This window comes from Aythya fuligula, chromosome 4 (assembly GCF_009819795.1).
Source record: "Aythya fuligula isolate bAytFul2 chromosome 4, bAytFul2.pri, whole genome shotgun sequence".
Lineage (NCBI taxonomy): Eukaryota > Metazoa > Chordata > Aves > Anseriformes > Anatidae > Aythya > Aythya fuligula.
Genome location: NC_045562.1, coordinates 64,707,730 through 64,729,918, shown reverse-complemented (window position 1 = coordinate 64,729,918; position 22,189 = coordinate 64,707,730). Strand labels below are relative to the sequence as shown.

The 22,189-nt window shown below is 37.0% G+C and overlaps 1 protein-coding gene across 4 annotated transcripts in view; it reads left to right on the top strand.

Moving 5' to 3' along the window:
- PPP2R2C (protein phosphatase 2 regulatory subunit Bgamma) overlaps positions 1 to 22,189 on the top strand; it is a 132,269-nt gene that overhangs the window by 31,674 nt on the left and 78,406 nt on the right. Inside the window, exon 2 of one of the 4 annotated variants that reach the window (XM_032186025.1) lies at positions 15,611 to 15,766. The exons of 2 other annotated variants lie outside the window; for them this stretch is intronic. In XM_032186025.1, the coding sequence (XP_032041916.1) occupies positions 15,754 to 15,766 (13 nt within the window). In that variant the 5' untranslated portion in view covers positions 15,611 to 15,753. Of the gene's footprint in view, positions 1 to 7,916; positions 8,034 to 15,610; positions 15,767 to 22,189 lie in introns of those variants that run through there. One more of the 4 variants, XM_032186023.1, reaches the window with a different exon arrangement.

Here is a 22,189-nt window from a genome sequence, read left to right as displayed (position 1 = left end):
AGCACCGAGCAATTTCACAACGAAGCTTAAATGTGCATTAGGGAAAGCCTTTACATATGCTAGGACAAAAAAAATAGGTATTTTTCAGAGATTTTGTGTTTCTAAGTACTGCTGCATTGTCCATATATATATATATATATATATATAAAAAGAGAGAGAGAGAAAGAGAAAAGCATCAGGCTACAAGAAGTCCTCTAAAGAGATGAACATTGTCATTTGAAAAGAAAATAGGTACTCATGACTGTTTACCACCTGGGTATTAATGCAGCCAATTACTGTGTCTTGCCTTTCAAACATTATTATGTTACAGCAAGAAAAGAGCCAATATTGTATTTTATATGACCTTTCTAATGCTGTATATACACATATAGATTTGTGTTATTTGTCTCTTTGATTCACCAAATGTTTCTTATTTGTGGCTCAAGGCATTTATTTATTGCAAGGCTTCAAGCTGCGGTAAGCAAGGTCATAGATTAAGAATTGATTTCCACAGTTGCTCTAGCATACAAACTAAATTTCTCTTGGTTGGTTATGAAAACTACAGCTGAGCATAAATTCAGCTTTTCTACATTGTCTTGGAAATTAATGCTAAAGCAAATGAGAAAATACTATAAGTATGTACTGCATGCTTTAATTTAGACCTTCAGCTAAAACCTAAGGAAAGCAAATTGTTTTTATGCTGCAGGCTTCTAAGTGAAACCATGTTATTACTGATCTGAAGCTTTTTTTTTTTTTTTCTTTTTAACTTGTTCTTTTTTGTTTGTTTATTTGTTATTTCATTGTTTCGCTTATTTTGTTAACAGGTCTTCTGTACAGTTCTTGGAAAATCATGTTTTTATCAATGTGTTGATTAGTTCTTTCTTTTTGATACATGCTCCTGGAGTTATTGCTAATTATAATAAGAAAGTGGATGGAAGAAGAAGAAGACAGAATATAGTTTCTGTCATGTAGAAATAGACAGTCCTGTTGGAAATAGAGAAATCCTACTATTTTATTATCTTTCACTCAAATTTAATACACCGTGTCTTGTGTACTGAAGGAGCATTTAGACTCTAGACTGAAAATCCCCCCAAATCAAGGTGGTGGTGTTTGTGTTTTGTTAGTTGATTTTTTTGTTTTGTTTTTCTCCTTTTGTAAGGTATGCTTTGTGTTGGTAATGACAGTAGAGTGACACTGTGTGCCATGATCAATTTGTGTAATAGACAAAGATGTATAACTCCTCCATGTATCTTTGATGCAATGCAGTCTCCTAGTAAATATAACATAAATTTTAAGGTACAAAAATTGTCTTCTTAGACCCATCATGAAAGAAAGTATTTCTGATATAATCCCCTGCCCCTTCCCTCCATGTTTGTGTTAGTACAGCTGAGTTAGCAAAAGTCACAATATGTAGTGTATGTGTTCAGCTTGTAATCTAGTCAACTTCATCAGGTGGTTTTACAAATATCAGTTTCACCTCTAAGTGTCAGAATTACTGTTTCTGCCATTAGCAGAGGAACCAAATTGTGAAGTTTTTTCTGTAAGATGCAGAGTGATAAGTTTGCTTGATGGCAGTTGCTGGTTTGTAGTGCACAGTTTGTACTGCAGCATTCTGTTGCAGAGATGTAACTTGAAACAGAAAATGAACAATGAAAATACATCTCTAAAACTGGTTAATGCTAAAGTTTTCCTCCGTTCTTTGCTCCTGTTGGTATTGTACAGACTTCAGGAACTGATGTTCTGGAGTCTTTGCATATCTTTAAGAGGATGTTTGTTCGCACTTTTTTTCTTGCATGTTTTTAAAAGCAACAAGCTTTCTCAGTTACTCTATCACGCTGGACCACAAGGAAAAGAACAGCATGTTGAATGTTTCATGGTACTCTTGTTATACTAGAATAGAGGCGGAATTGCTAACCCTGGGAAACTTTAAATGCCGATGCATGAAATAACTCTCACAGAGGTCACAGTATATATGTAGAAAAAAGCACCAGAAAGTGTCTGATGAAACTAATAAAACAGTCTTGCAGGTAAAACAGGTGTGGAGTTGTTTGAAAAATATAAACTTTTTAAGAAAAAAAAAAAAAAAACAACATGCAGAAATGAAGTACCTCAGGCTTAGAATTCACTACTTTTTCCAATTTAGAGGGCTGTTTTGGAGGAATGAGGTTCTGAAATTCATCTGTTCATACTGATTCTTATTCCCTACCAGAACTATGTTTTGCAGGATTAGAATAGACAGCTCTCCTTTCACAGCTATTTCCAGCAAGCCATTTTGTTAGCACTTGATCTTATTTTGCAAAATCTTTACTTGGGAGCTTATCTGGAGGTATTGCAAACTGAACATTTTTACCAGCATTTAAAAATGCATGTATCCATAAAGAATGGATACTTTCACTTTGACTTCCTTGAGATTTCCATATGGAGCTATCTCCAAAAATGCATGAGATTCAACTCAGCATCAATTCAACTCAGACTTTCCCTGAATAATAAAACAGTCTCACTGAAAGCCTTGTTAGATGGAATTATGATTATCAAGGCTAGTAGTCTGGAAGGTTTCTCGTTAGGGTATTGCTGCAGGACTAACTGGAGTGTGGTTATGCCTGACTGAATAAAAGATTTCCAGCCATTTTCGGAATGTTGATTTCTTTTTTTGAAAAGCACTTAAATATGTATGAAGAATCTTGGACTGATTCGTTAACTTTGAATAAATTCCTATGACAAATGAAGGAAATGAAGAGAAAGCATAAATAACTAGTTAAGCAGGACTCCTCATGTGTGGCTGGCCACCTGCAGAGGCACAGGACTAGTGCAGATGTATCTCATAAATCACTGTAGATCTACCTGAAAGTAAGTCTTGAAGGAACAGAACCCTTTCAGAAGTAGATCTGGCACTGGCCTCTGCACTGATGCAGTAGTTCAGATCTTCAGATTTTTTGTTCTTGTTTTCCTCTCCTTTTTTCTCAAAAACTAGATGGAAAAACTTGCTGATCAGTTTTACTCCTGTCCTATGATGAAGTTGGTGTAAGAACACAAAAGTGCTAGAAATCTGGTCTTCTACTACTTCGGGATTTTCCTCAACATCAGTTGTATTCCTAAAAGTTTGCAAAGTCACTCTCTGCAGTCACCGCATTCTCATGTCCTCCATGTTCCCGATGTGGAACCATTCTCCAGTGATACCTAATGCATAATACTGAAAAAAGGGTGTTTGCAACAAACAGAACAGAAAAAGACTGATAAGATGAGCTGGGAGAAGCAAGCAGTCTTGCCACTTGCGCCCTCTGCAGTAGGCTCCAGAGAGACGAGAGAATGGAGGTGAATGAGGGAAGATGAATGCTCTCCTGTGCAGACTACCTGAAAAGGCTCTCTGGGATTTATAGGTGAGAGTTGGCACTGCACACCTGGGGAAGGTCTGTCTAGCTGCAGCCTAGAAGTTGGGGCTTATTTAGGAATCTGTGATCGGCAATGTGATTTGAAAAAGTCTGCCCCAAATATGTGTTAGGACTGTGTTGGTCTTTGAGGGAACAGAGAAGTGTGCTATTGTGGTGACTTTGGTCTTCCCATCTTATTTTAATTCTGGCGTTTGTTATCTCAGCATGTGATGCAACATCTAATAAACTGTAAGATCTTTCTGACTTTAATTGGAGAACTATGTTTGCAAAGTTCCCAGAAGGCTTAAAGCATGCAAATATAAATATTCTTACCATACTTTGATTTTTGTGATGCAATTTTTATTTTTTCAAATGTTATCAAAATGTGCGTATCCTCCAAGTGTATGTCTCTGTTACTTCAGTGGGGTTTAATTCCCCCAAATCCAATATCTGCAGCCAGAGGGCTAACCAGATCACTTCAGAAAGATCAAGGGGCCACAGAAGTTTACATTATTGGAGTCAGGCAGGTCAAAAAGAGCAGAGATCACCCCCGTGTGTGGCTGTGGGTTCCTTCAGTCTGTGGGATTGCGGGGCAAGTAGGTGAGCAGTGTGCGCCATTTTGGCAGGCCCTGGCCTGCAGCTCATGGCGTCAGGCCCTGCTCTGAGGACTGCGATTTCCAGTGGGAGCCCAGAGGTGGTTCTCCTTGCTGCTCTACACATCTCTTTGGGAATATAATGTGGCACACGTTAAAAGAGCAGTGTTGCTTCTTTAACCTCTCTCCAGAAAAAACACCATCATGCAAACAGTATTGAGTTCGGCATTCTCGACATTGTCTTCCTGCCACCTGGTGCCTTGTCCCCTCACAAGTGGTTCTGCAACCTGCATGCAGGCAGAAACTATGAACAACGTGTCTCAATGAGACTCTTTCTGAGCCTCCTTCTGTGTGTTGTTCCCTCAACACCAGCAACAGCCTCCCACTAACTGACACAGACTTCAGATTACACAATTTAAGCAAATAACTTCACAGCTTTTTTGGTTTGTTTGGTTTCTCTCATGATAGCCTTTTCCTCAAAGACCAGAAACTAGCACAGAATGATGGTTTGTTCCTGTATGGCTTTACATTTGGTGTGATGGCGGAAGATAGGGACTACTCTATGGCATTACCAAGGGAAAGGCTTTGGATGAGCAAGAAACAAATGTTGCCAAAAAACTAAACTTTGTGATGAGGGGTCCTGGTTTCAGATGCTCTACAATTTTAAAAAGTATCAAACACATTAGGGCACTCTATCTGTTTTGATACAGCTTTGGTCATACCTCATGTCTAACTGCTTCTCCGCTGTGGCATTTTTACTTTGTGATGAGGCTAACCTTAAACATTTCAGGTTCTTCTATCCCTAATAGAAGGGATAAACTCATAGCCAGCACAGCCACGCAAGAAGCAGTTCTGTGCTAACCATCACATCGCTGTGTTTACTCCTGTTGGTGTGATTACATTTGAGTGGCTCTATGGTTCTGTGCTGACACATAATTTTGCTTTCAATTTTTAATTAAAAAGTTCTTGTAGCCAGGGAACAGAACAATAGGGTTTTTCATATCCACCCCACCCCAAAGAAGGTTCAACTGTGAGTGAAATGCTATTAAAAGCAACAATTGTGTGAATGCCAATTGGGAAGAGAGCAAGCATGTAATAAAGAAGCAGTAGTCAATTTGTTTTATAAGGAATACATATAATAAATGATTTTAAAACAGTTTTTCTTCTGTTTTTGTCAGTCTCTTTTTATTTTTAATCAGATTTTCATAAGAATTATAATACTAATTTTCTAACTAGGTGATAAAGATTGATTCAAATTAATGCCTCAGTAATCTTGCACTGAAATACTAGCATTTCTTGATACTGATATCTAATTTTAATAATCAACACTTATACTTTAGTTATCATGAAATTTACTACTCTTTACACCTACAGGTTTAGATAGAGGCATATAGGTTTCATTTAGTTCATTACTATAATGCAAAATGAGACACCTCATGAGTTTTTCACAAGGAAATACGTTTTTGTTTATAGATGGATAAAGACATTAAGCTGTGTAACACCTGTGCCTAAACAGATGTTGAAGTAGGTATTTATGCTGGGCACAGGATTTTTTTCTCCATGTAAATAGGCATAAAGCCTGGATAAAAAGATAATGTTTAGGTTTTAGACATTGCCCAATGTCCTTTGATCACCAGTTACTTTACACAGAAGTAGTTTCTGTATTACTGTGCAGGACTGTAGTGTTCATCTTAAAAGCCAGCGTTGGCAATGAGATCTTAGCAGGATAAGACAACCTTTACCAAAAGGATTTATGCAAGAAAAGTTATTTAATTTGAAAGGCTGTAGTTGACTTTCTGAAATTATGTTTATTTCCTCATCTGACCTATTTATCCTGTAAAAACACTTCTAAATCCTATGACGTCTGCAGTAGCGCTTTCGTGATCATGGGAATCCAGTGTTCACTGCTTAATGCTTTTGCTTTTATAAACAAGAACTACAATCTTTAATATTCTTGTGAGTGTCCTAGATCAGCATTTGGAACATGCATATTTCAGGAGTGAATATTCAGCCAGAGCTTAACACTATAACTCACTATAACCACTGTGTTCTAGTTATTTATTTGGTAAGTATTTTCATATTTTTAAAAATGTGTGGATTTTTTTTTCCAAACTAAAATTTTTGCAATGGATACTTCACTAAAAATCAGCATTATCATGGATCCTTTCACAGTCTTCAGTCTAGCAAATTGCAGTAGCACACCTTCTGAAAAACATGACTTCATTCAGAATGACACCTTGAATCACTGAAGTGAGTTGAAGGGGAGGCACCAGCAGTATAAGATGACTACACTACCGTTTCCACTCCATGGAAAGCCTGCTCAGTGTTTTGCAGTGCCATGCATGCTCAGTTACATGGCATATACCTACACTGGCTCAAGCAGCGGAAAATCTACAAAAGCATGCAGTTGCTGAGAGATGCTTGAAGAAGTTGAAGAAGTAGAGGTCATCTGGTGTGAAGCTTCTAGGTATGCCCTTCTTTTTATCAACAAAATGACATAGTGCTTGAACAATTGATTTTCTTTTACTCGATGTCTGAATACAAATTTGCTCATAATGTTTACTGCTTTCTTGTTGATAGGAAGTTGAAGAAGCGATGAACAAAACACACAGGGCAGTTCATATTAATATGGAACTTTTTTTTTTTTTTTTCCACCCTTTAAATGAAGTGCAGTGGCACGGGACAATTTGAATGTAGTCCCAATGACATGGAAAAGCAAAAGAGAAGGCCACAGACTTGCAAATGAAAATTAATTATTTACCCATTTGAAACTCGCAAGGTGACAGTCAATGCATTGCTTCATAACTAGCTTTAGGTTACCAATGGTACCTGAACTGTGTTTTATAAATAACATTATTCATATAATCAATCATCATTCATTCATCCTGTTTTATGTTCTTGGCCTCTTTGAGTTCGTGTGTGGCAGAGAGAGGCCTCTGTTCTCTTTTTGGATGGCTTTCTGTTTCTGTTTTCCTCTGTTTTATAACTAATCAGATTGCAAATCTTATACATGGGGATGAGTGCTGGAGCTTATCCTGGCTTTGCTTCGCATCACGAGCATCTGATGCGTGACAGTTCTCTGCTTGCTTCACAACTACTCCAGTAACTCCATGTTGTTTTGATTGCTTTTTGTCTCTTCCACTCAAAGACACGATGCGTGGATGTTTCCTGACTCATTAGTTGCTTTTATTTTTTTTTTTAATTCATTGAGAGTGATTTTTCTTTTATTCAAAAGGAGGAGGTAGTAAAAACTTGCCGTGTTGGAGCAGAGTAATATAAAAGCCACTAGTTACTCAAGCTTATTTAGGAAAAAGAGACTTTGATCCCTTTCTGTCTTTCTTAAATATGCCAATGGGTGGTTTTGTTCTTTTGTCCACACTTCAACTTTACACTCTTTTTTACTTTCACCTGCAAATCAAATCCATTGCTAAACTGAGATGCTTTCTCAGCCTAATTTTAAAGTGACCCTTTAAGAGCAGTCTTAAGAAAGCTGACCCCTATGATCTGTGTACCTTCAGGACATGCTGCTGTTTGCAACCTGAGTATTATTTGATCTCAATGTGTCCATGGTATGCCAGAGAAAAGCTAATCCTCTGGATGGGTAGTATATTGCTCCATTTTGCCCACTTCTGGTCATGTCAAGCCATATGAGTGAGAGCAAGGGTCTGTGCTGTGGCTTTCCCCTCAATATAGTTCTGGAATGTGGCCTGATGCAAACTCTTTATTTATAGTGTGAATGACAGTTGAATTTTCAAGTTAAAAGGAGCTCAGATGCCCACTGAGGAGACTGTATTGATATATAAAAGATGTGGGGTATTGGAAGTAAAACTAACTGACATACAGTTTTGAAATGTTGGGGACTTGAGGTAGAAATGAAATGACCACTCCTTTTTATAGCAGAAGTGGATCAATGACTTTGTTTTTATGTTTTTGTTTGAAAGATATCACTTGCTGGCTGCAGAGTGAGCCGATTCATCTTCCTTCTGGATCCTGAGCAAATCACCAGTGAGAGATCTTGTTTTTCTTCTGGGTCCTACAGACAACATGGAAGGGGAAAGCATCTACGAGGTTGATTCTGGAGATGGACTTGGAGGTAAGGATGCCTGTCACTTATTTCTGTTTTCATCCCAGATGGCTGGTTGCAGGTGAGCCCTTATGACAGTGGACTACGGAAGACACAAAAAGCAAATGTAATAAAGATGTCTACAGCTCTTTGATTGTATTGCGTCACTTTATAAGCAATGAATAAAAGTGATTTGAAAACACCTGTCTCCTAGAGAAAGTGGCACACTTAGAAGCCACATGTACAAAGTGTTGTTATTTGGAGTCTGAGATTTTCTAAAAATGATGCACACCCTAAAGATTTACAATAAAAGTAAAGGCATGTAGCCTTTTCCTCTTTCTTTGTTCCTTCTTTCTCTGTCTCTCACTTGCTGAGTAATTCTGTTCACATGCCACCTGTTTTTTTTTTTTTTTTTTTTTTTTTTTTTTTTTTTTTTGTTTTTTTTTAACTGGACTGTAGAAAACTGCATGAAATGGCACTGACTGTCTTTTATATTCTAGGCACATATGTAGATGTTTCTACACCTAAAAAAAAAGTTCTTATTCTGTTTCTTACATAGCCACTAATTCTACAGGTGTCCTTGGGCAATTTAGCCATCCTCACTGCTGTGGTTTATCATTTTCACAGTAGGGTGAACAGCTTCTTGGAGGTTTTATTACATACCTGTGAAGGGATGTTTTTGTTTGTGTATAACACTGGGGAACTTTGGCAGAGTTCTCAGATTGATGACATAGCTCATGCTACTGTCTTTTCTCATCTGCTTTTAAATTCCTCATTTAACAAAGTTTATATTGAGACCAAATGGGAAACACCTTTACCTAGTTTGCAGAGCACTTTGAACTGCCTAGGTCAACTCACTTTTGAACTCAGAAGTCTAAATGTCTGAAGGGAAGGAAAGAGGTTCTACTTGTGGGAAAGAGAAGAAAAAAGAAAGAAAAACAACAAAAAAATAAAGATACTAGGACATTGTGAAAATGCAAGATTTGGTGAGCTGTACAACTGTTTGATGGCTTGGGTGTTTCCTGTGTTCTCTGTAACCAGGCCGGTGATTCTGGTTGAGTGTACTGTGCTTCTGTTGAAATGCTCCTTTTTCTGTTCAATACTATTGTAGTACTTTACTTGGGCCCTAGCTGTATCAGCATAAAAATGCTGTTACTAAAGGAACGGCTACAACTGCCGTAGCACAGAGTTCCCCTCTCATTAATGAGTTGCTTCCAGATATTCCTCAGGTGGGATAACATGCAGATATGTACCTTTAAAAAAAAAGAAACAAACAAAAACCACGTTTGATACTTCAAATTGCTTTTAAATTTTCTGATAATACCATCTGTTAAATAATTATTTTATAGTAATAAATGTTATTAAAGAACAATAAAAGGATTTATGCTGAAGTAATGTCCTTTTGCTAGGTGGAATAGAGCAGCAGCATTCCCTTTTGCTTTCTGAACATTCATCTTGTCCTGTCCCAGAGTTTCTGAAACACTGCAGCTGGAGCCGTTGTCTGACCATTAGTCATTAGGGTACTTTTTCATTTCATGTCCTCTCTCAAGCACTCGTTCTCTAGCCTTACCATTATGCCCTTCAGTCACTGAATCTCTGCTGCAGTACTGCATCTTTGTCATTTCTTTCATGCCACTTTGTGCATGGAAAAATTCTTTCACAGATGAGGTCAAAGACAGTTCCATCCCTCCTTGAGTCTGACCTTTGCTGTTACAATAATTTATTGTCCTTGATCTACAGTTTCTAATTTGTATAGGCAAGAGTGTCTGTGTATATAAGTACACAGAATGCGCAAATTTACTTCTGGCCCATTCTCCTGTCTTACCTCTCTTTGGGTTCCGACTTAAGACTATAAACTCTTCAGGGGAAATTTACTAATCTTGGGAAATCACAATAATAAACTGTCATTTATTTGTGTTTAATAGAATTACTTGTATGAGAAAAAATCTGATCTTGTATGTGAAAGGGCTGTATTTACAGCAGCATATCAATATCTTCAACATAGATGTGGTGCTATTTTAGACAGTGCTTGCACATGTGGTACTAACCACAGAGTGCTATTTCGCATGTTTCAGAAAACAGATGGTATTCTCTCTGTGTGAATTGCTGGATAAAAGCTCAATTAAAAAAAATTCCTTGCTTTTTCCTTTATGAACAAAACCAAGATATATCAAAACAAACTCAACAAACAATCCCATTCTGAAAGCATGAGGTATAGGCAAGAGCTAGGTCTATATGTTTTGATCAGCCCTTCAAGCATATTTACCTGACAGGTAAGGGAAATGTTGGAAATTCCTTTGTTTCTAAAATCACACTTAGAATTCTCTGTCTGTTTCTACTTGAGATGTGAGAATGACAAGGACGTGCTATTTATGGAGCCAAACTGGGGGACTCTGCACTGTTTTACAGCATGTGAACTAAATAAAAAAATGACTTTCCAATAAAGCAATAACCACCATTTTTGGAAGATAGGTACTTATGTTTCAGTGGCATACAAGAATAGTGTATGCACCCTAAATACTATAAATATAGACATACCTGGAGTTCCATACATATAGAATACAAGTGCGTCTTTGCAATTAGGCTGATTTGATGTCTGAATTATGATATATCAGAAACTTGAGACAAAAGAGAAATATGTCCATTGTAGCAACACGAGTACATAATGTTAAGCAATTTATGAGTATGATGAAATTACCTCCAAAAAACAACTACGCTTTGTTAACTCACAGTGTCTAGTCTCTGATGGAAGTGTTTCTTGTTACCATAAACTCCTTGAGAGACTGCCTGAATTTGAGGGTCAAAAGACCTTAAGAATTCTGTGGGTTTTCACTGTCAAAGTCAACCAGATAACTAACTAAAAATTTTATTTCATTGAAAGAAAATCAGACCAGTGTTGTCAAATTCAGGAACCCGAAGAAAGGTCCCTCCTCTTATTCTAACTGCAAACAATTGTCTCTATCTTGATAGATGTGGGCGGATTATAGTACTCCTTAATGTCAGCAAGAGCTCAGGAGTAATGAGGTCTATAGGAGATCAAGTAAGTTAATTTGATACTGTAGATTTATAGTCCTAACTCAGATTTAAAAACTAGCCCTCATATTAAAAGCAGTTAAGGTAACTATGCTTTGGGTCTTATACTTGGTTCTCTTGATAGGTTACTTCATAGCAGGTTTTCAGTGCCACTTCAGTGGATGCACAAAGAAAAGATGGAGCTGAGTTTACTCCTGGGCTATAAAGCCCAAACACAAAGAAGGAATAGTGTCTCCAGCGTACAAGCTGCCTCAAACGTGGTGGAGAAGAGATAAGGCTGTAATTTTCCATTGTGCAATACACTGAAGGCCTGTTATAGCTCACCTAAAATATGTGGACACATCTACTTGCAAGCAAAGACTTGATAGCTTCAGCTGCCTGGAAGAATATTAGGCTGTCCTGAAGCAGGACTCTTGCTGTTACTCTAGAGCAATGAGCTGATTCATTTATTTTCCTTGTAGACCTGATGCAGGTCTTAGAGGGTGTTGCCATTAAGTAGTCGTCTTATTATTAGCATCTTGGATACTTTGACACGTTCCTGAAGGTAGTCAGTAACTTGGACAAAGTAGGGTTAAGTATATTTTGAGGTGTTTCTTTAGAAGCTTCCAATCCTTTTTATTATTGTGATATGATTATTAATTAAAACCGAGATCAACCTCTATTATTGTTCCCTTTCCGTGACTTGATTTTCCAATACTTAATCCCATTTGTTTTGGCAAAGAGTCTGCATTGGCTAGATATATATGCTAAATCAATACCTTAGCACACATTTTTCCTTGCTCGCTATATTGTATTTTAATGAGAGTCTGAAGATTTGCTGCTGCCCTTTGCAGTCAAAAGGTATTAAGGAGAAACGATTAGGGAGGGGTTAAGTGACTTTTCTAGTTCTGTTGCATTGCTAATGTTACACCAGGTCTGCTTTTAGCCTGCTGTTTTCACTTGTAGCTCTTGTTCAAGTCAAAAATCCTTGCTTCATGTTAGCAAGGCTGCAAGTCAGTTGCTATGGTATTCAGCATTTAACTTAGCCAATCCGCTTGCTTTTGTGATGATTCAGCCCAGAATAGGGAATCGGTCACACAGACTAGAGCTGTAATCAAAAGAGCAGCTATTGTTGGCTTGAAAATCTACAGAGGTTGGAAGAACAGCTGAATTTTAGTTTTGAGAAAATATGTATCACAGTCAGTGTTTTTGGTGTGTTTTTTTGACATAACTAAATGCTAGTAATAGTGGTCGTAGCCAAAATTTTCAGGATGATGATAAAAACTGAATCAGTGGACTAGTTTCTGTATGCTGTCACCTCAAAGACTTCAGCAATTTACAGCTAATTTATTATTATTATTGTTGTTATTATTCTGTGGCCATTTTCAATTGTACTACAGCACATAGTCCTTATGTTTTTCATTATGTTATTTAAAGGCAGTACGTTTCTTACAGATGATTACTTGTGAGTGGAAGATTACTAGACTCTGCTGCCTGTCTTCTCAATTTTAGTGTTGTGTCTTGGCTAATCAGAAAATTCTGGAAGGCTGCTATGTAATGCAGAATGACTTTGAAGGTCATAATGGTGCTGTGTCTCTGCAGTGATCCAAGGTCATAAGAATGACAAGTTGGTTAGAGAGAGGTAACATATCGTGTGAGATGAACTATCCAAAAAGGAAGGACAGACTTCTGTGGACAAAGTCTTCTACAGATTCTTAAGAAGCTCTTCTGTGCTTGCAGGAAGGTTTGTTTTCATCCCCAATCTGTCTGCAATTGTATCAGTAGGACAAATAAGAAATATTGCTGCTTTTATACAACCCTTTTTCTCTTTGAAGTCATGGTTATATACAAATAAATCTTCTTCATTTCAATTTAGAAATAGCTAGAAATCACACTTGAGGAATACAATGTTATATGTCAAAGCCCATCAAAAACCCAGACAGTACACCTGATAACAACAGGTATGTGAAAACACATATTTGAGTTTGGAAATAAATGGACAAAGGAAAAAAGTAAAGATTTACTCTAGGAAGACCTTTTGTCTTTGGCACTATATCCTTTCCCAGTGGATATCAGATACTCCTATTTTAAGCCTTTTGTTTCTTTTCACTGATCCCTTCTTTTTCTATATGGAGGTAATAATGTTCCACTGTGGGCTAGAGTGCTGACAGTGAATACTGATATCTCTGCTCTCACCTAGTATGAAGAGAACCACCATATATCAATGACCAGCAGTCATTATGGATGGTCAATAGAGTTTAGAAGATAATTTTTCACTATAATAATGTGGGATATTTTATACTGATTCTTACCTTCATCTAGAAATACATTTGGAGGAGGGAGAACAAAGAGTTTCTTCCTGGACATGGTTTTTTGGTGGGTGGCATTCAAAATGTTTACAGGAATCTTAGGGAAAGTAATGCTAATTTTTAATTGTTGTAAACATTAAAAATACAGTGGAAAACATCCCAAAGGTTATTAGGAAAATGAAATGCGCAGAAGTACACTGCCAGTATTCTTTAAGTGACAAGTAATGTCTTTGGTCCAGGTTTTTGCCTGGTGACTGGGATGTAGTATGTTGGAGTTTATTAAGGGATGATGGTTTGAAATGTAGAAGTGGAAAACCTCAACAAATGACTCCCAATGAAATGACAGAAGAACTTACCAAAGTTCTCTTGTAGTTGTCTGCTGCAAATAAATGTTTAGATGAGGTCTCCCAGTGGTGGCATAGGTGATTTGGAGATAAATGAATTTATTTGTTACTCAAGCACTTCAGTCACTGAAGCCACAGTCATTTAAAGAAAGAAGAGCATATAAAATTCTTAAGCCAGAAAGTAGAAAAGAATATTCAAGGTCTTGAAAGTATTTTCTGCAATGGCCATTGACTTTTAATACTTTTGCAAGAAATTACGTGAGATGTTATTTTAGTATTTTTTTAAATAACATCTTTATTACACATATATTCCTATATGCTTTCACTTAGAAATTGCCCTTGACTACTAAATGCCCTTATCTACTTGTCACTCAGCTTGCAAGGCAAGTCATAAGGGATTTGATTTCATTTAGTAGAGCCCTGTCATTTTAAGGAGAGTGCAGTTTAAGAGATGGGAAGTGAATTTCACTTCAGTTACATAAAGAATACTCTGTGCACTGATCTGGTGTTCAAAGGCTTGCTACATGTCCCTTTATTTACCTTCCACATGTTGCATACACATACTGATAGTTCTTCACTGTTTATAATGAATCTTTGCAAGTAATCACATATACCACTCCCCTGCTGGTGTAACTTACAACTCTGCTGCTTTTGGAAATTATAATAGAGTTATGATGGTTTGTATACCCAGAGGACTTGCCCCATTTCTACCAAAAGAATACTCTGGGCTTGATTCACACTCACCATTTATTAAGAGTGGTGCTTTTAATAGTAAAAAGGAAAGTAGAAGAAAAACTCTGCTGTGAGTAGGATGAGTGCAAACACACACCTGAGTGACTTAAGTTGAATGGATTGCTGCTGTCTGGACTAGATTCACATAATGACAAATGCCTTCATAAAAAGGACTGCTTTGATACAGCATTTCATCTTTCTGAATTTCAAAGATCTACAAATCCAAATGTAAGCATGTGTAAATAAGCATTGAAATCATCCTGGCATGTATAATAGATTTTTTTTTTCCTATTCAGTACTTGCATTTATTTGTCTTCCAATATATCTTCTACAAAAGAAAGGCTTTTGAAGAAAATTGAAAGATACAAATTAAAATGGAAAATATATATCCACAAGGATTCACCTAGTTATTCTCTATATGTTATACAGACCTGGGATGAAGGGTTGATAGCTTGGGCTGCTCTGGTTTGAATATCAATATTAATATAAAATGGGTTTCTTAACTTCATCTCCTTATGTTCTGATGACAGGAATGCAGTTTGTTTTTCTGAAATAGAGCATTTTATTTGTATGCTTATGTGATTTTTTTTTTCTTTACCACTTTTTCATTTTTCATTAGGAAGATCCTGCCTTCCAGTAAAACAGACAAGGGCACCTGTTCTCTAAATCCTGTAGTCTTGAGGCTCTGGGAATTGTTTAAAATTTTATTGAATGAAGCAGTTAATGCTTCTTAAAACCCTGCTTCAACAAGCATTCTGTAGAACTGTTCTTGATGGAGGGTAAATTGATTAATCTGAGTGGAATCCCTTCAAAAGCTGTACAAAGGGTTTCAGACTAAGGAATTTTCAAGGTACTTAATTATTTCAATGACTTAGATCAGGACTGAACTATTGGTACCTGCCTGGTAATTCAAGAAATTAGGAAACTCAAGAGAGGAAACTCTCTCGAGTGTCAGCTAATTAAACAGATGGAAGTGAGTATAGGAGCTAGATAGATCTGGGCTCAAGCTTGTGATATACAAGTCTGGGAAAGTCCATTGAGGAAGTATTTTTCTTTTATTGAAAGTGATTGAGAGAACAAGGTGCTTGCTTGCTTACAGTCTCAACAACAGTTGAGGTCAACAGTTTTGTTCCTGCTTGAAAAATGAACCTTAGCTGAGGAAAATTTTCACCATTTTTTTTTTTTTGTCTTGAATTTCTTTGTTTTTTAGGGAAAGCTATAAGGAAGCTTGTGCACAAGGCGACTGTGGTGGCATCTAGAATCCTCAGATTTCCTTGACTGAATTCATCTGGTTTTAGCCCTAAATATAGTAGACAAGCTGCACTGCTTGCACTGATAGATTATATCTTCCAAATGATAGACCAAGGTACAGTCATGTATACTCACCATTTTTGATCTCATTTTACTCTTGATTCTGTTGCTTTTTGGATAGTTGTGACAGTATGGTTTGTCCCCATTGTTATGGACTGTCTTTTCATCATCTGCCTCCTGCTAAAAGTGCTCTTAAAACAATTAATTGAAAGAGACTTCTGGCCTGGCTCTGGCATTTGATGTTGCCAGCTGCTTACAGGGTTGCAGCTTGGTGGGAAGCTTACCCACTGCTATGATTTACAGACTTGCCTTCAGTGGCAGGTAGGCAGTAGGACTGTTGGCAGCACAACTTTATTTCATTTTACTGTCTGTGGAAAAGAAAAAAAAGAAACCCTAAACCCAAACTCCACCTCCTTTTTGGACATATATTCTGCTTCTACTTCGTGTACTCAGCAATCTTAAAATGTAAACAGACTGTGTTCTAACAAAGCATAGATTTTGACTGTAACATAACAATTCTGTTATCAAAAGAAAAAAAAATCAATAAAGTACAATGCTAAATTATAGTTAATAATTAGGTTTGTTTATATCTACTTTGGCACCTCAGCTAGCTATGGGAATGAGTAAGCAATCTCAGTGCCAACTGGCTTGCTTTCTAAGGCTAGAGCTTCTCTTCGTGTTTGTTTTAGACGGGAATATCTTCTGTCTCCTACCTGTGCCTCTTCTAAACTCTAGGAGAGGTGACTTATTAATACAGAATATCACCAGTTTCACCATGGTTTTTTTGGAATGATGGTGTTGATTCACATGTTATAAACCTTACTTCCTTTGGTAGCCAATAAAATATTTTGCTCTGTTTGGATAGTGCAAAATTATGACTACTTTAGCTTTTTTAATTTTTTTTTAATTTTATTTTTTATTGCTTTATCTGAGCATGACATTGGTTGAATATTCAGTTGAATTGGTTGAATTAATCCAGTTGCACAGAGGCTATTAAAATTGTGATGTCATTGGATATTGAATTGGAAGACTTCAGAGCTGTCATTCCTTTTGGCCAAAGATGGGGGTATGATCCCTGATTGTCTTCTCAGTTCCTTCATGTTGCATGTTGAGCTGCATCTGTTCCCTGCCTCCACCTTCAGATATTGAGCTTTGTCTTTATTTCGGATGTACCTAGTTACAAAATCTTCCAGTGGCTTCTCCAGAGAGCACAAAGTACTTGGGAGAACTGCTGAATCTGGAACAGACGATCCTACGCTAGATTAGCTAGCACATTTGGCCTCTTGCGAACGTTCAGGTCTTCTGAGGGAGATCCTACAGCAACCATGATCAGCATGAATTAAATGATAAGCTGGTCCTGTGGAGCATGACCACAGTAAAGAAGCCTGTAGGTCATGCACAAAGAATTTGCAAGTTGTGTGTGGCTTTCAGGCTGCTACACAAAATCTGTTTTTTGTTGTGTGGCAAAAGATATAGGATTTAAAGAGTGAATGCCATGGTTGGGCTACATATTGTTACCCTTTTGAATACAATTATTTTCAAATATACATACTTGCTAAGAGGTTAGTGAAGAGTTCCCATCATTCTCCTGTTTAGTTAGTACAATATAATGAATAATTAAATATGTCTGCCTTTTCAATCAATAGCATCAGATCACACCTTTGGCGCACAAATAGGTAATTTTTCTCTGTTATTAGTGAAGCAGGAAGATAAGCACATTGCCATTTGCTGAGTAATGGTACTATCTCCGATGACATTTAGCTGGCCTGGAGTGGTCTGCGTCAGATATTTACCATCTTTCTCCACCCCCAGTGTTTCGTGATAAGTGTTTATATCTATTGTATATCTATCTGTTCAGCAGTTGGCAGATCAAAACACTTGGGTAAGGTAAATTCATTTTCTTTGTTCATGGAAATTCTGGCATTATTTAATGGTTGTTTTCGTTTAGAAAAAGTATTGCACTACTCTATTTGCAATGCTCAGGAAAATTCTGGCTGCCAATAAAACAATTTCTGAACAGGAGAGGCCCTGATAGAAGTTTCTCCTACCATAGGAGGAACCATGAGCACCATATTGGGAATATCTGGGAGCTGGCAAAGGAAACTATAGCTATCCATAGACTTTGGCACAAGGCACTGCTGTTTAATGCCTGCTGTGAGAAGAGAGGATGGGTCAGGTTCTTGTGGGGTGACAGATTTCTGTTAACATAGATATTATTGTAATGGTGGCCACTGTCTGAAGATACAACCTTTAAATCCTGCCAGTAAATGAAAGGGATTTAATGCTTATTAATTACATAATTTAGAAATACCTGAGACCTGTGGACATTAAAAATGTGGAATGAAAACATTCACTGAAGAGAAGTGCATAAATGTTAGGAAAAATTGGATTTATTTTATATTATTATTTTGTTAGCTGCTTTTGTAGTTAACAATCACAAGTGAACTTTGTTTTACCTCAGTAGTCATTCAGTGAAGGAATTAAATGTATGGAAAGGAATCTTGAAATTCCCATGGTAAATTAGTTTCTTTTATCATTGTCTTTGAGTGCTTGACCCAGCCTTGTTCCTTTATTTTAGAAGTCTTCATATATAACTAAACATTTGTAATAACATGCAAGATGTTCCAGCTAGATATTAGCTTAAGTTGGAGCATAACAATGTACAGATCACTTTAGCTGCAGCTAAGCAACACAAAAAAAAAACTGATGATAAACATCATCAGAAGAAAATAGCAAAGGATACAGATTTGAAGTGTTCAGTGTAAAAAAATCTAAAAGCTGCTCTTGGAGAAAACTGGCTCTGCTAATGTAATAAACACTCACTGAGAGAGAAGAGAGCCCTTGCAGCTTAAGGAGGTAAATAACAAAGAAAAGTTTAGGGGCCGAGCATTGCAGAAAATAATAGAAAAGTTGTTTTACATTTTCAACTATTAAAGGGATTCTATGGAGATGAAACAGTTACTAACTAATACAGCTGAGCATTTAATATGGAAGGAAAGTGTGATCCATTAAAGAGCAGTCCATATAGCCAGAGGTCTCTGTAACACAAGGGCCTAATGGATTTGTTGCATTGATGAAGTGATGCAGAGTGGGAAACATGGAGAGAAATATGTCAGAAAACCAGGAACAGACAGAGCTTTCCATCCTGTTGAAATTCACAGCTCGAGCATGAATTTGGAACAGAGGAGTGTTTCAAAACGAGGCTCCAGTTCTTCACAACAATAGGCAAGAGGGCTGTTATTCTTGTTCTATCTGCGAACCGCATATAATATGGTATTGCGTGGTGGTTGCTTTTATAGCAGTTCGTTTTATCTCACTGCATTCCCATCTAAAAACACAGCAAACGTGGTAAGCAGCTCAAGTGATGCTTCTTCAGCAGCAGCATACTGATCTGAACTTCTTTGTGTGCTCAGCACTGCAACATCATCGAGCGGTTGCTGGCTGTGCTGCTATTTAGCAGTGCTCTAGCTGCTCCTGACAAGTTGATGTACTGGCACATCAGGATCCTGTATTGGTACATCATAGGGAGACAGGATGATCGGTAACTGTGTTCCCTCGTGGTGCCGTGGTTATAAATACACTTCATGAGGAGATCACTTCTTCTCCTTCTCTTCTTGCACTGTTCTGTATTACAGAGGTGGTGCTAACGCGACCAATACTGGGTAATTAAAGGCTTCATAAACCTGGTGTGTTATTACATGCCTCTAGATGCAGTTTACATACAGTGCTGTGTTTTTCAACATTAAAACATGCAAGGGTAATAACTAACAAACTTGCACACCTATGCATTTTTCTTTTATCTTTACAAAATGTTAAAAGTGAAATACCAGGAACTTCCTTGGAAAAATAAATAATTCTGACCTTCAAAGGAAACAGAGAAAAGCTTTCATCCAATATTATTAGTTATTTTAGCATTTTCTTCTGTTCTATTTTGGGTTTTTATTTCCTCACCTATTTGTGTAATGAAGCCATTAACTAGTTTACAGTAGGGCAGCAATTAATGAAGATTAGTTTAAATATTAGCTTTAAAAAAAAGTCATCTTCCACCAAGTTGATGGGCAGAAGTCACGATTAAAGAGTCAATGTAATAATTAGGTTGCATATCATGTCTTCAAAGTTTTAAATACTGTGCGAGCAAAAATTAACAAGTAGCAGTCACTTTGAATAGCTGGTGTTGTTAGCCTTATCATTATACCCTTATCTGAATATATTTAGAGGTCTAAACAGCTAAATTGATTTCTTTCTGCAGAAGTTTTGTGGAGCCTTTTGCATGTTAATGTGTAGCATGGTGTCTGGACATATTGTAGCTCAGGCAAAATCTGAAAAATTATGCAGCTGCAACTGTTTTATGTAGTAATTATTTTAAAACCCATTAATAACTACACTTAGCAACTTTTCATTACTTACCTGTTAGTCAGTGTAATTTAGACAGCTTCTTTAATGATTTTAGTAGTTTATATATTGCTGCTCAATTGCTGCAAACAATTTTTTTCTGATTAATATGATTCAAACTAAAGCACAGGGTCAGTAAAGATAATGAAAGGAGCAAATAGCAAAAGTGAAAACAGAACTAAAAACCCCAGGAGCCCTCCCCCAGTATAAAAACAAGCAAGCCTCAAAGTGACTCCTCTCCATTTCCCGAAGAAAACCAGCACATGCAAATAAAAAGTACTATATCCTTTTACAGCCTAGAAAAGGTCCAATTCTGGAACCAGCTGTTCAGCTGTCACCTGATTAGTACTTTCTAATGCTGCCTGATTATACTAGTAAAGGGGGGAAAAAACAAAACAAAAAACCCTGAAAGGCCTTAGGGTTATTGAAGGAGATCTGTATTCTTTCTGTTAAATTTAATTAGGGATTTAGAACAAGTTTATCCAGATTTTACCCATTAAACTTTATGACTGAGAAATTTGAAAACGAGTACTCCGTCTGTAAGGTTACTGCTTTTGGCACAGGTTGCTCACTGGAAAGGCAGCGATGTTTAAGTCATCAGGATGTGTATGTATGTGTTCGTCCCTGGTGTTTTCTACCATGTTAATGGAACCTTCAGTGTAAATAAACAACTGGGTAAGCTCTCTATATCTAGTTATGTTGTTATGTTTAATGTGTTTGAAATATTTTTTTTTTGCTGCTTCTGCTGTGTAAGTAAATTAGGATGTTGCCAGAGTATAAACTAGGGACCCTAGGGGCACTGAATTACAAACTAGTGGAGTTAATCACATTGTTTCTTACAGCAATTAATGACAATTTCAGCATAAAACCTGTTAACTCAAACTAGCCTTTTAACTGTAAAGTATGAGAAGTTGTGGGAAATTCTGAGTTTAATAGTGGGTCCTTGTTTGCGACGTCTTTATATATCGTCTACAGTAGTTTTATTTGTTGTTGTTGCCCATGAGGGCCCTTATTTTTCTTGGAGAGTTGGGTACAGGCCTGTGACAAAGGTTGCTCCTGTAGGACACCAGGTGGGTCTCCTTGCAGCATCTCCTACAGGCTTATTTGCAACACAGCTTTGGCACTAGTATTTGCTTGAAACCACACTCAGGAAAGTCTCACTGAAGTCAAGCTGTTGTAACACCTGGTATCAGCATGTGGAAGAACAGAAAAAGAAAAAAAAATTGAGGGTGTGGAGAAATTAGAAAGCTATCATTACAGGGCTATCATTGCACTGAGTATTGTTTCTGTCTGCTGCTTTGTTCCTGCCCCAGTTTCAACACAAGGGAAGCTCACTGTGGTTATTGATGTCTCTTAAGTACTACAAATACTTTTCTTTCTTAACTTTTGTTTAATTCTTAATCATTTCTAATAAAATAAATATTCAGCTGTCTCATCCTCTGAATAATACTTAGCCGATCTGTTTCCCTACAACAGAAAACTAAACCAAACCCAAACCTCCACAGATGCAGATATAACAGTTGCATTGCTCACTGTTTTTTTAGCAGATTGTTCCATTTGTTTCCTGTTGATACAACCAATAATATATTGGATTTTAATCCATCTTTAGAAAACCATGTGATAAAAAAATGTGTTATCTAGGAAAATGAGTGTAAGTTTTAATAGGCTGGCAAACTGCTATGTCGTGAAATGCTTTTATCAAAACTTTAATAGGCATGGACCTCTTAAGGAATCAGATAGAAGGCAGGGAAAGAAAAGACTGCTGTAGAGACTTAGTTTGATTAAAATGTTTTGGTAAAGAATCCTTAATTATTTTAAAGAAAGCCACAGTGGAGTCTTTTCTCCTGTGCAGATAAGAAACTGGGAAGTTTTCATATTGCATTCAGATGTGTGATGTGAAATGAATTAGTTATTAGCTATATTTCCTTGGGGCATATGCACTATAAATAGCTTTTCCAAGTCTATTGCTTTATTCTGCTCTGCACTGTATTGTTAAATTGCAGACCAGAATAAAAATGTCTCCAATCCGTTGAACTCTGAAGCCATGAATATGATATAGATTTTTCTGTTTCACACTGAGGTCTAT